Source organism: Haemorhous mexicanus, chromosome 3 (genome assembly GCF_027477595.1).
Source record: "Haemorhous mexicanus isolate bHaeMex1 chromosome 3, bHaeMex1.pri, whole genome shotgun sequence".
Taxonomy (NCBI): domain Eukaryota; kingdom Metazoa; phylum Chordata; class Aves; order Passeriformes; family Fringillidae; genus Haemorhous; species Haemorhous mexicanus.
In genome coordinates, this window is record NC_082343.1 from 45,360,686 (window position 1) to 45,374,318 (window position 13,633).

A 13,633-nucleotide genomic window follows, 5' to 3' on the forward strand; every position below is an offset into this window, starting at 1 on the left:
GTCAACATAATTACATTTGTTCAGTTAAAACGTTTTTCGGGGGATTTTTTATTTCCCTTTCATATTCAATCAAATTTCTAACTAAATCTAAATATAAATTGAGTAATTTTTGTTCTAAAAATTCAATATACAGTTTTTAACCCTACAGACATTTAGGGTCATTTAGAGGTCACTGAACTCTTTCTGAAGGACGGCTTTGGTGCTGACAAACATATATTGTTACTCATAAAACAGAGTGGAAAGGTTAAAAAGGAGAATATTCCTCAGCACCCCAATGAAACAATTTACATTAAAATGTAAAAATCTAGCTGCTTCTGAAATTGAAAAAAAAAAAAAAAATCAGGACAGTTGCAGCAGAAATTGGCTCACTGAAATGAATTTATATCTGACACAGCAACTAGAAACAAGTGAGAAAGAAACTAATATTTGAGAGCTCAGTCAGCCATAAGCCCTGCAATATGTCTGTCACAACGTTTCTTTTTGGATGCTTCAAAACTCAGTGCTGAGGACTGGGAAGTAAGTAATCTGCAGAATGTGGCTGGGTGGGAATAAACACACCAGGTTTAGTCAGAGTTCAGTTTCCCAGTTTCAGATCCTATGCAGCCAAAAAAAAGAAAAAAAGAGAAAACTTGTGTTTCTCAGAAGATGTTCCCAGATTTTCAAATTTTAAAGTAAATTACCTAAGAATTTCAAATCTCCTTCAAACACTGTAAATAAATTGCATATATGAAGAGGAACTTAAGAATAAAGAAAAACAGATTTATAAAGGATATGAGGTATTGCAAAGAGCTGAGCGAAAACATGGAACGATGACCCCCAGGCAATCTGCCAGGGAGCAATGTATGTCATGATGAACTGCAACTTCTGCAGTAAGTCCCACAGCTGAAAAAAAAAAAGAAAAAGAAGAAAAACATTGTCATTTTTTAGGCACTGAGATAATTTCAAAACTAGCATCTGAAAGAGACACTTAAAAACTGTGCCCTGGAATAAAAGTAAGTTATATTGTATTATTAGCTTTCATAGGTATTAAGGTCTTACTTCACAGTAAGGCATTAAAGTATATTCTTCATTCAAAATTCAAACTTGCAATGAGGTCCATTTTTTACCACCATACTGAGGTAGTTCCCAGATTACCTTTCAGAAGTATGTCTGCTCTAATTAGAAAGTGGGAGAGCAGGTTCTGACATTCATTGACTATATATGACCACGAGTCAGAGGGTTACAGGAGAGGAGACTTTGGGAGAAACTGGATACTGTGAACTGAGAAAGTTCAATGTGTGACACGTGGCTGTGCACATGGAAATCAGACTTCTCAAGAACACAACATTCCCAGTTTTTGACTCAATGGGAGACGCTATCATGATGTAAGTATATGCATGGCATTAATCATGAATTGTAGCTGCATTTGCAAGATCACTGTATCATAAAAACATTGCATAAATATGAGCTTTTATTGTTGTGCAGTACAAACTGGAAAACACAACAAATTTACTTTTGCTTCCTGTAAAATATGCTTGGTGCTTCAACAGTTTCTGGTTGAAGAATGATGTGTACTTTTTCCATGGAATACATTTTTTCCCCACTGTCATTTCTCTTGGCACCAGGCCAAAGCCGATCTTATGTCTCATCTATTGCAGACTGGGTTCCTGACAAACTGTCAGGAAAGATTTGGCCATCAATAGACATTAGTGCTCAACACACAGGGAAGTTGACAGTGAAACAGGAGTATATGCAATATTTCATGCTCTTATAGCAAATATATGTTGAATTTCTTAAAGTAATTTTTTTGAGTTAGGGAAAAACAAGACTTTGCCAACATCCTGAAAGACATTGAGACTGGATCAACACCTGTACATTAAAATGCTTCCAGGGAATGTTCTCAAGCACTGATATTGTGCATATTTTTAAACTGCTAGAAAGGCATCTGCGAAGGTTCTGGTCTGGCCCAGCTAACAGTCTTCCAAACAATCTCCAGGAATTCTTTTGAATGAAAACTCTCCATGGTTCATTTCTAGGTGGCAATTCCATACCTGCACCTTGCATACAGACTGGGAGAGTTCATCAGCACAGACACAAGCTCCTTAAGTCACCAGCCCCAAAATCCCACTTGGCCATCTGTACCCAAGTGGCAATGCACTTACAGGATGTTTCACTGAGCTTCTCCACAGACTGCAGTAAATAATTGCCTATCAAGTGTGAGGGAAGCAAGAATCACTTGTAGCATTGACCTGTTTTGGTCTTTGTGCTACAAAACCATCAAACAGCAGCTGCTAACTCGGTATAATCAGTGTCACCCTAGCTCCGGCTACAACAAATAAACCTTCCAGGTGAGATGCAAGCAGGGATTCATCCACTTTCTCTGCTTTGGCCTGACTTAAATTAGGAGCAATACACAAAGTAGAGATTACAATTACTTTGCACAGATATACTATTTAAAACCAGCAAAGCCCTGATAAAACCAAGCTGTTACAATCCCTTCAATGCACAGCCTGGTTACCCCTACTTAGTTTGAGAAACTCATACCTTGCTAACTTTGTTTTCTGTCAAAAATACCACATGTGACTTGCAGACTGAAGCATTAAAGTAGGCAAGTTAAACTGAACTGAAACTCAAATGGACACTTATTTATTTGAATCTTTTTTAGCAGGCTGTGAGGTTGCTTTGTTTCACTTCAGTCTTATTTATCTGAAACATCACAATGAACAGCTGGAAGAAAAATTTTTTCTGCAAAAAGATTTAAGTGAAGGGCTGGAAAAAGCTGATGACTTACATTTGAAACTTCAAAAATTTAAAACTGTAACACAACCCAGCAAAGTTCTGCCAGTTACAGATTGACATCACAGAGTCATAAATCACCCTAGCTGTGCTCAAAGCACAGAATTCATCAAAAGGCTTTCAAATCTCAAATAAAACTCAGGTTTTGCATTTGCTAGGAAACCAAAGCCAGGAGGACACCTTCTGGCTCCTTGTTCCAATATATAATTTTCAGTTGTCCAATATATAATTTTCAATTTACACCTTGCAAAACTTGGCCCATGGAGCCCAGGTTCCCTGTTGTATTTAACAAGTCCTACTGCTTCTGCATTCCCCACTGCTTGAACTTCCTGTTGTTTCTTCCAACACTTTCCTCTCAGCTAACACTTCCACAAGACAGGCAAAGGAGCTCATTTCCATTCGAGAACATGAAGCAAGAATGCTTTAGTGAACCTCTCTTGGTTTTTGAAAGCCTTACAACCCTGCACTTAAAAGCCTGGAAATGTGTGATTTTCAAGCTACTGCTTTCATTAAGAGTTGTCAAGTGCCTCTATTACCTCTTAAATCCCTGCTTCCAGGGCATGTTCTGCAAAATGCCTTCAGGGTAATATGCCATTAGCATTTTACATCTCTAACTATAATTGCTAAAGGTGATGTCGTCTACCAACTACAACACTGAGATTTAGGAAAGGAGGACATGGCTTTACATTTTCTCTTTTTGATTTTGCTAGAACGATCTGAGAAACTGTTTCTTCTTATCAGTTTCATCCAATTTGCAATATGCTTCCTCCAATATCTGTTATGGGAACTCACAGAGCTTTTCTCACAGAAAGAAACTGAAGCTGCTAAAAATTGCCTTCATAAATAGGGGAGGCTGAGCTATTCTCTTATTTCAACTACAACTAGCTGCATTTCATCCTTCAGTAATCTGAAGACATGAGCTAAAGAGGAAAACCTTAATCTCTTTTAAATTGTCAGAAACAATACAGAATGAAAGAGAGAGAAAAGGCAAAGCCCATCTGGAGCTGAATCTGTTGAGGAAAGTAAAAGGCCACAGAAAGGACTGCTACAGGTGCACTGACAGCAACACACAGCAACTGGAAAAAATCAGATGGATCTGCTGAGAGATGGGGCAGAGGACCTGGTGACAAAGGGCAAGTGGAAGGCCACAGTACTCAATGCCTTCCTTGGCTTGGTCTTTACTAGTTACCCTTCAAGCCAGAGGTCCCTGAGAGCTGTGAGGAAGCATGGAGAAATTGACACCTTACATAGCAAAGGATTAGTTAAAGGCACATCAAACCAAACTAGAAAAAACCCACTTCCATGAGACCTGATGGGACACCTCCGCCCTTCTGTGGTTCTGTGAAACACACAAATTATCCCCAGTAGAGATCTGTTTGAATGAGGGTGAGGTGTAACAGTGCTAGATACAAAGAGGGAACCTTCTTAAGTCAAGGTGAAAAAAAATAGCCTCTGGTGAATTTTAACCCTCTTTTTATAACCATTTCCTTAAGCATATATAAAAGATTAATTTTTATTTACGGCTTCTGCATCCCAGTTTAGAATGATTTATAAAAGAATATTTTTATTAAGACTTATTAGATCTTCAGTGTTTTCTACAGTTCAATAAGCAGAAACTATTATATGTTTAAAAATTATTTATAATATATAATTATATATCATGTAGGGGACATAAAAGTTCTAATATTCCTAGATATCTGTATGCATGTGACAGTTTTACACAGTAAACAGTTTTTTAAAGTCTTTATCAAGACCTTAAATTATCAGCACGTTTGGTGAATTTAAACCAGCGCTACCGTCAAGTGAAAGTGCAGAACATGCATCCATCTTTTATGTTTATTTTATGGGGATACACTTTTATCTTAATCATCCTTAAGTCTTCTATGAGCTCTGAAGCCTCTACAGATTTCTGGTGCACCAGTGAGTAATAAATAAAGCAAAGGCAAAGACTCATCTTCCCAGGACTTTCTTCAAATCTGGTTATTCTTACTTATACAAATTTAAGTACCGTTACAAACAAATTTAATGGAAATTAGTTAACATACAGGAAAAATTAAAAATTTGTGGAGCCTGAAACACCACTAAAATCATGTATCCTTTTCTCAGTTTGGTAGATTTTAATAAACTAGGCAGAGGTTAACACCTGAATTTAAATGACTCAGTGTGAGATGGAGACTATGCAATGCTCTCAGCTTCTGGCAGCCCTTCTATGTGTTTGGCATCTGCTGGGATTTTGTGTGGGCAGACTTCTTGGCAACTCTGGGACAAAATAATGCATAAACATTAACATTTTCTTGCTAAGTTTAAATTTTTTTTATGTTTTAAAAAACTGTGTATATATATATACACATAGGTTTTAAACAAAAATAATGGTCACATATATAAATATATAGCTACATGCTCTACATGCAACACAAATTGAGATTAAAAAAGTTAAGTGCAGGAAGAAATTATTTCATTTGAACAGGTATTTCTTAATATTTCTCTTTAGATCCTGTGACCTTGAGATGATTTGAACTGAGACACTGAGAGGAGTATTTACTTCTTCATGTTAAGCTAATTCTGATCAAGTGGAAACTCCAGCTTTTGGAATTAAACTCTAATACCTACTTCTATATTTTCATTTTCTTTTTAGTATGTCAATAAAAATGAATATACATGAAGAAGGAAAAGCTGTAAGTATGTATGTGTTTAAGGACATAAAATTAAACTTGGTGTAATGATTTTACTCTTGTTCATGGCTTTGCTTTGCAAACCATTGACTTTTGGGTTTTTATTTAACACCATTTGAAACAAACTTCACCTATGAAATCCTGCAAAACAAGATTTACTGGAAATACTAAGGGTTTTTAATGCTTATGCCTTAAGTCATTGTGACATTCTGTGGTGTATTTGGACAGCTGTACTTGAACCTACAACAAATACTTTCCAGGATGTCTTTATCTGCACATGCCTAGAGACACTTGAAGCCTTTATATCGTGGGCTTCAAAATCGTTGTCTAATGCAATACATACAAGAGGATCAAAATATAATCATTCCAAGTCTCTGATATCAAACCCTGGAGGAAAGAATATATTCCTCAAGCACAACATTCAGCACTTAACAGTGACACTGTACAAAACAGGCATGTTTTAAGCAATTTGAGCAGCAAGCTTGCCTTGAAAGCCTTACAATTGAAGTTAAATGTTAGCCAGATGTAATTATGGTAAGGATTATGACAATAAGATGATGATAAAACCTAACAGAGCCTTGGATCTGCTCATGGCAGATGCTGCTCCTTCCTACATTGTCAGCTGATAGCAAGAGCCCAGGGAAGGAACCTGTGGCACTGTAAAAAAACAGACTCACATATATCCCAAGGTGAGCAAAAGTGATCAGAGCCCATCAGCTTAATATGAAGAGGGCCAGACAAGCAAAATAAATCAGTACAGCTGGGAGTGCCCTCATCAGCTGCACTGATTTAAGCATTTTCAGGAAAGCCTTCACAGGCATGGATTCTCCCAACACTGTATCTTCCCAGAAATTTCTTTTTTGAAAGGACTGGGCCCAGGAAAACCTCATGTAGTTGAACAAAGCCAAGTGCAAGGTCCTGTATCTGGCTTGGGGCAATCCCAGGCACAAATGAAGGCTGCTCAGAGAATGGATAAGAGAGCAGCCCTATGACAAGGACTTGGGGGTGCAGGTGGGTGAGAGGCTGGACATGACCCAGCCATGGGCACTCCCAGCCCAGAAACCAAACATGTCCTGGGCTGCATCCAGAGCAGTGTGGGCACAGCAGGGCCAGGGAGGGGATTCTGCCCCTCTACTCTGCTCTGCTCAGACCCCACCTGGAACCCTGCATCTGGCTCTGGGGTGACCAGCCCAAGAAAGACATGAACCCATTAGAGTGGGTCCAGAGGATGGTCAGAGGAATGGGGTGCCTCTCCTATGAAGAAAAGGCTGAGAGAGTTGGGGCTGTTCAGCTTGGTGAAGAGAAGGCTCCAAGGAGACCCACAAGAGAAGGGAGCCCCAAAAAGGGGCTTTTTATAGGGGCCTGAAGTGATAGGAGAAAGGGGAATGGTTTTTAACTAAAAGAGATTTATATAAAGTATTAGGAAGAAATTCTTCACAAGGAGGGTGGTGAGGCACTGGAACAATGCCCAGAGAAGCTCTGGATGGAAGCTGATCCATGGAAGCCTTCAAGGCCAGGCTGGATGGGGCTTTGAGCAACCGGATCCAGTAGAAGCGGGGGAGTTGGAACTTGATGATATTTGAAGTCCCTTCCAACCCAAGCCATTCTAGCATTCTGTGGTAAAAGTGGACATAAGAAAAATACCAATTTTGCACTGAAGTTCTCCAGATTTCTCTTTCAGTGCCTCCATCAACACAGACAGAACAGGCCTCTCTCAGCAGGAATGCACATGAACATAGACCTCAGTGCCTACTGAGCCATACTGACCCAGGGAGTGGGTGTACATCTCCCAAATGCACTTGCCCCATTCTAGAGAAAATTAAAAAAAACCACCAAAAAAAAAAAAGAGAGAGAAAATATAAATTGTAATGTGTAATGAATGAAGTCTGACAAAGAGGTCAGTGACAGAAGCCTGAATGAAAAATCAATTAAACCATTCCTCCAATATTAAGAGGAAACATGAACTGTACAGTGCACAAGAGAGTAAATGAGTCTATGGAAAATACCACTGGGATTATCCTGTCAAATATCAGATGTAGCCTTGAGTATTTTACTCAGCAGAAAGTGTCTTAAAATGGTTTATATGCCAGGTATCAAAAATTGAGGGAACAGCTGTGAGCCAAGAGGGTACAGATGATTAAGACACTGGATTTCAGTATGCGCAAATGGCAAGGAATGGATTAAAATATGAATTAATGACTTAGACCCAGAGGCTTTGAAGTGAAACATCAGATTTAGAGAAGGATGAAAAATCAGAAGAGGAGAGGAAAAAGAGTGAGGCTTTTGAATTATAAGCACACCTAAATCAATGAGACATGCCAACTAATCAAGAGTTTTATTGCCACAAAGGCAATAAAAAGATCCAATAGGTTAATTACTTGACTTCAACAAAGCACCAAGAAGGTCAACGCACTTGGCAGCACTTTCTCATAAAATGAAGGAAAACAAGATGACCCCCAATTTCTTTCCTGTCCAAGGGATTGTGTTGCAGATGTTGAAAGTTAAGCCTGATCAGCAAAGGTCTGCCAGGTTGCTACAAACTGGCTGCATTAGCTGGATCTATTTTGACAAAGATCATCTTTCATAAACATGTGGTCTTGGATACTATATCCAAGAGAAAGAAGTATACAGAAAGAGAAAAAATTCTTATAAAAATGCGGATTCCTTTTTAGCTGGAAAATATATTCTGGGAAAGAAGAAAAAATATCAAACAGGGAAATTGTATATTTAAGTGAGCTCAGCAGGAATAAGAGTACTTAGGCAAATAAATTCAGTGTTAATGAAGGCAAATTTAACAAGCTCTGCTTCTTTGATTATTTTGCCTTATGCATGAAGACAAATTCAGAACCCTCAGAAGACTTGATGATAAGCAAATATAAGGTGATTTCATATTTTTGTATTGCTAATTAGTTCATAGACACACACACAAATTAGGAGGCCATTAAAAACCTGACAGTAACCTATAAGACAGTGAAAGAGCTAAGAAGTTGTAGTCCTATACATTTGAAGGTTAATGGCACTTGGGCTTATCATTCCCATTCAGATCTGTGTGGTAGATGAGTGTATAGGCTGGGGGTGGCTCACTCTTTAAGGCCTAAAGGAAGCTGCACAGATTTTTTTTATTTCACAAAAAATATGGATTTTTTTGTGAAAAATCTCTATGCTGTAGAGATGGAAAAGTTGCTGGTAAGAGCCAGTTTAGCAGCATGCTCCCAGGAGTGAAGGGACTGGCAAGAACTTCGCGCTAAGCTTTTGTAGTAGCCAAGAGCATACTACAGCCAGGAGCATCCACAGCACAGTACAGAGGTTTTTGCTGTCTTTGCTCCTTCGGCTCAACATCAGCTCTGCTTGAAGTTCCAAAAGCAGTTCAGGGAGATACTATGACTCCTTTCCACCAGCAAAATTTAGAGGATGCCTGTGGCACTGGATGAAACGGAAAACCGCATTTCTAACAGAGCACAGCAAAAGAGCTGGGGACAAGTCCTGCCCTGAGCATCCCTGTTAACATTCAGCCAGTTCCAAACTGATATCCCTGCTGTTTGAATGATTTGCATTCACTTCTACTTCACACTTAAATACTGGATCATTCTTGAGCAGCTACTCCAGTCACCCTTCAAAAGCATCTCACACATCTGCCACAGAAGGCAGTGCTGGGCACATTACTGTTTTACTTTTTGTTTGCTTGTTTTTATCACAATGAAGAAAAATGGACTGGATGAGCTATAATATCACTTAACCATCCATGTGCTCTTCCTCTGATAGCTTTTGCATATGTTAAAGCTTTTCCTCAGTTAAATATTATGTCAGTAGACAGCAAAAGAATGGAAGGCCCATCTTTTCATCAGTTCCAAATAAACTATTCCAACTATTTAATATTTCCACGTTTTTGTTTTTGTTTTTTTTTTACTCTATTACAAGAAAGAGTCTCAGAATTTTTCCTAGTGTTAAAAGTCTAGGAAGAAATCTCCTAAGTCCTATTATATATTCCATCTTTGCTATGCCTATGAAGAATATATTCTCCATTTTTTCTGGGTTTTCATTTTCACTTAATATGAACATTCTTAATAACCTTTGCACTGACATTATCTCCAAAATATCCAGGGAGAGCAACTGGCTCATTTGAAAAGTTTATATGGAGTCATGTAGACCAAGACTGTCTTGATTATCTGGTTTGACTTCCTGCAGAATACACATCAGAGCATTACACCCACACATGCTGAATGAGCAACCACAAACTTTTAAAAGGCCACTCAGCTCTGATTTAAAGATTACAGACAACAGGAGTTTTGGACAGAAGATTCCCAGGTTGTAGTCAAGGACACAACCTGGTCTTGCAGATTGGAAAGTCTCAGTTTCAGAACGATGGAGAAGTCCTGTTTCACTTGAATTAAATGCTGCAATCATTCTCAAAAACAAGTAAGAGAATATTTCCTAAATGTTTATCTTGCTGCCTTCCCAAGGCAGTCTGAAATACAAAATAGCACACTCTGCATATGCCTAAATCAACATTTAGTGTTTTCACGTTCTGTGAATTGTCAAAATGTAAACAGCTAATCATTTTTATAAAAGAACTGAATTAACTGTGCCACATTAGTAAGTCTTACAATGTTAAAAAGACAAAAAAAAAAAAGAAAATTCTCAGGAATAGAACTGAGTAGACTCTCTTGCTCTCTGTGTTACCTCAGTGTGGGTGTTTTGGCTAAGAGAGATGAAAATCTGTGAGCGGCAATTTGGACTTCCGTGTCCCAGCTTGCTCAGGGAGCAGTATGCTCATTTGGAGTTTCTGATTTGACTAAATTACATTAAATTAACAGCATAATGGGGAAAACAAGGGAAGCACAATCAGTGATCTATTTAGAAATACTCTACCAAACATTATTAGCAAAGTTTTATTCCATATAATCTGCTTCAAGAGTGACTAGTGCAGTTGTGAATGTCTGTTGAATTTAGATTCTTTCTTCCCCAGTGCCTAGTAGAAGAAAAAAATATTATCACCATGTTTTGAAAGCATGCAAAGCTTTTTGTGGGGTAAGCTTGCTTAAAAATTGCCACCACTGTGACTAAGACAGCGCTTCTAATGTTCCCTAATTAAGAGAGTGGCAAACTGACATTTTCACCGTGGAAACAGAAATCAGTGATGGCTGTGTAATAAACGCTGCACAGCTAAAGGTGACAGTAATAGACAGTATTTCAGATTTTGTTTGTATTTTAAAAAATAAGTGCAAACATAAAAATGACTGAAATACAGACAGAATCTGTGAAGACCCATAAAGCTTTTAGGAACAAAGGTGGATGCAGTTTGCTTAGAGGCTATAGTATGAAATAAACACACATCATCTTCATCATCAAATGATCATATCCTTTACTGAAGTTCCATAATGCTGAGCTAATTAAAGCTCAAATCTTAATTAGGGTAAAGAAAAGTTATGCCCTTTGTGGTTTGAAATTAAAAGGAATTTAATTGCTATCATCTGCAATGCTATTTTTCATATTGGATCTAATGATCATTGTGAAACTGTGCATGTGCTTTTGTAAAATAAATAATTCAACCATTTGACTTAGAACTTTTAAATGGAACAAGGACAATTCCACTTGCTGAACTAATGACCTGCAAAATTTCAGATATTGTTAGATATGAAGATGGAAGATCAATGCTAAAACCAAATTTTCAAAACATGCCTGCAGTACAGCCTTCAGTCTAGCAGATGAGTAGTTATTCTAGCAAACATCTCTGCTTAAATTAATAAGCATCCTTCATTATCTCATTCTCATTGCTAACACTAGTCTTTCTACTGTAAACAGTAGCTTCAATCTACCCAAGTAACTCTGAAAAAATCCTACTGAAAAGACTTTGTATCTCTTTCTTACAAAAGCATGCAATAACTCACGGCAGTATTTTGCAATATGCTCGTGAGGTCAACATTTTCAAAAGAATTAAAAAATAGCGGAGCTTTAAATTCTGGCATGCTAATTTTTTGATCCTGTAAAAAGGTTTTTAGAGAATGAGCGTTAGGACTAAGAAAGTCATCATTCAGACATGGAACTTAGCAGTGATAAACTTCTCTGTAGACAAAAATCTACCCCTTTTTCTAGGGAACATGGTAATAAAACAAATACTGAAAAGTGGCCTAATGTGAGCAAACTCTGAATCACCTTCGCTGGTTATCTTTCACTCCAAGCTTAGAAGCTTAAAAAATTACTCTAGTCCTGTTTTAGGATCAGAGTATGGTGGAGGGGGATCTTGTTAAAGCAGAATTTTGTCTCATCTCTTCTACTCCACCTCTTCTGCCCTTCCTCCCCAGCCCTTGCCTTCTCACCCCAGCAGAGAGAAAGCAGAACAACAGTTCTGAGGGTGAAGGCTTGAAGCAGGTGAAGCTTCTGCTGGAGTGTGGTCTAAGAGTTCAGCAAAAAGTGTGAGCTCAAGTTACCTCACCAAGCTGTGACTCCTCCTTTCTCATCCTCCCTTACAGCAGCACAGAAATAAACCAGGAAAAGCATTTAATTTCTCCTTCACTCTTTCCCTAAATGACTGGGAACTCCCAATGTAACACCAATTAACTGGACCTTTCCATAAGCCTGAAACTTCCAGGTGGGCATAGACAGTAGTATGAGCTGATGCTGCTTGTGTAGAAGGGATACATATGTCCACAGCACATGCAGCAATCAATATGGAACCATGTCTCTCTTGTCTCACCAACTAAGGGATGCTAGCTGGGTCCTACTCACACATATAGTAGGAATATTTTAGACAAAGAAACCAAGCAAAGAAGCCTGAGCAAAAAAACCCAAATAAAACAAAGAACAACAAAACCAAACCCCTCACTAGAATTACCCCTGGACAAATACTTTTAAATCTTCAGTACTTTCTCATGTTTTCTCAAGGTATCAGTTAAGCCTAATTCTTTCAGTGAAACAGCTTAGATTCCAAATAAAGACAGGGTCTGGCCTGACTGATGCAGAAAGGGTTTGGTAGCTTTTAAATAAATTCAACCGGAGCACACTTCAAGAGTTAACAATGTAATAGAGAGGAAGGAGCACTGAGGTTAAGGTTAAGGGCAGCATCACAAGGATAACAGACTGAAAATAGGAAAAGAAAAATGTTAAGGCTGACATTAGGAAAACATTTATTATCATGAGGGTGATTAGATAATGGAATAATTTCCCAAAGGAAGTTGTTGAGTCAACCACTAGAGGCATTCAAAGGAAACCGAGATAAAAACACCAGGCGATTGATCTGGAGGGCAGTCCTGCACTAATGACCCAAGAGGCTCTTTCAAACTCATTGAGGATTCTCCTGCTGAAAACAACAATTCTGAACTTTATACAGCAACACGTGAACAAAAAGTAGATGAAAAACATTGCACAAAGCCAGAAGAAACACTTAATCAATGCCTTTTTTTCAATTTAACGGATTTTTTTTCCTCTATAATACCAATAATTTGAGTCTATGTATGCATTCATTACTTCTAGAAAGTCCTAACACATATTGATCAGCCAGATGAAACTGAAAATAAATTTTTTTCCAAAGAAATTATAGGAGCCCTAAAACTTGCCTTATGAAACACGATGGACATCATGAAGAAATCCAGCAAGAAATTTTCCGAAATGTCTCTGTAGTCAAATCGGAAGAAGATCACAGTAAAGCTCAGAGTAACAAACTGATTAATAGGATTACAGAATGAGGAGCGGAGGAGTTTCATCCCGGCAACTGTTATCAGGATAATGTCACAGCTGTAAGAAAAGCAGAGAAAAAAACCTAATCAAGTCATAAGGCATTAAATTAAGAAGCTCTTAAGCACAAATATCTGTACCAGATGTATTTTAGATTGCTATGCATATCTAAATCTACTTATCTTATTTATTAAAAGGATACAGAAGTAATATCAGAAATCATCACATTTATTTTACTTATGTGAAATTTTGTGGTTTTGTCTTATCATTATGACACAATTGTAAGTTGTAAAAAAGAACAAACTCTGTACTAAAAAGAGTAGTAATGACTACTAAAACCCAAGAATCTAGACCAGACATTTTTATGTCCTTCTTAAAATAAAATTTCGGTCCAGGAAGTACCTTGGCACTTTCATTAATACATTACTGTAATCTGAAAAAAAATACCCTTAAACTCAATTTTTTTTTTTAATAACAAGAAATTTCACCTGATGACAGAATTTATAATTTTACTT

At 37.8% G+C, this 13,633-nt stretch overlaps 1 protein-coding gene across 1 annotated transcript in view; it reads right to left on the reverse strand.

Annotated features, from left to right (window-relative positions):
• Positions 1-13,633, reverse strand: part of PCNX2 (pecanex 2) — a 151,677-nt gene that overhangs the window by 59,566 nt on the left and 78,478 nt on the right. Inside the window, exons 21-22 of the mRNA XM_059841608.1 lie at positions 13,001-13,178; positions 773-882 (exon numbers count right to left, since the gene is read on the reverse strand). Of these exons, the coding sequence (XP_059697591.1) occupies positions 773-882; positions 13,001-13,178 (288 nt within the window). The remainder of the gene's footprint in view (positions 1-772; positions 883-13,000; positions 13,179-13,633) is intronic.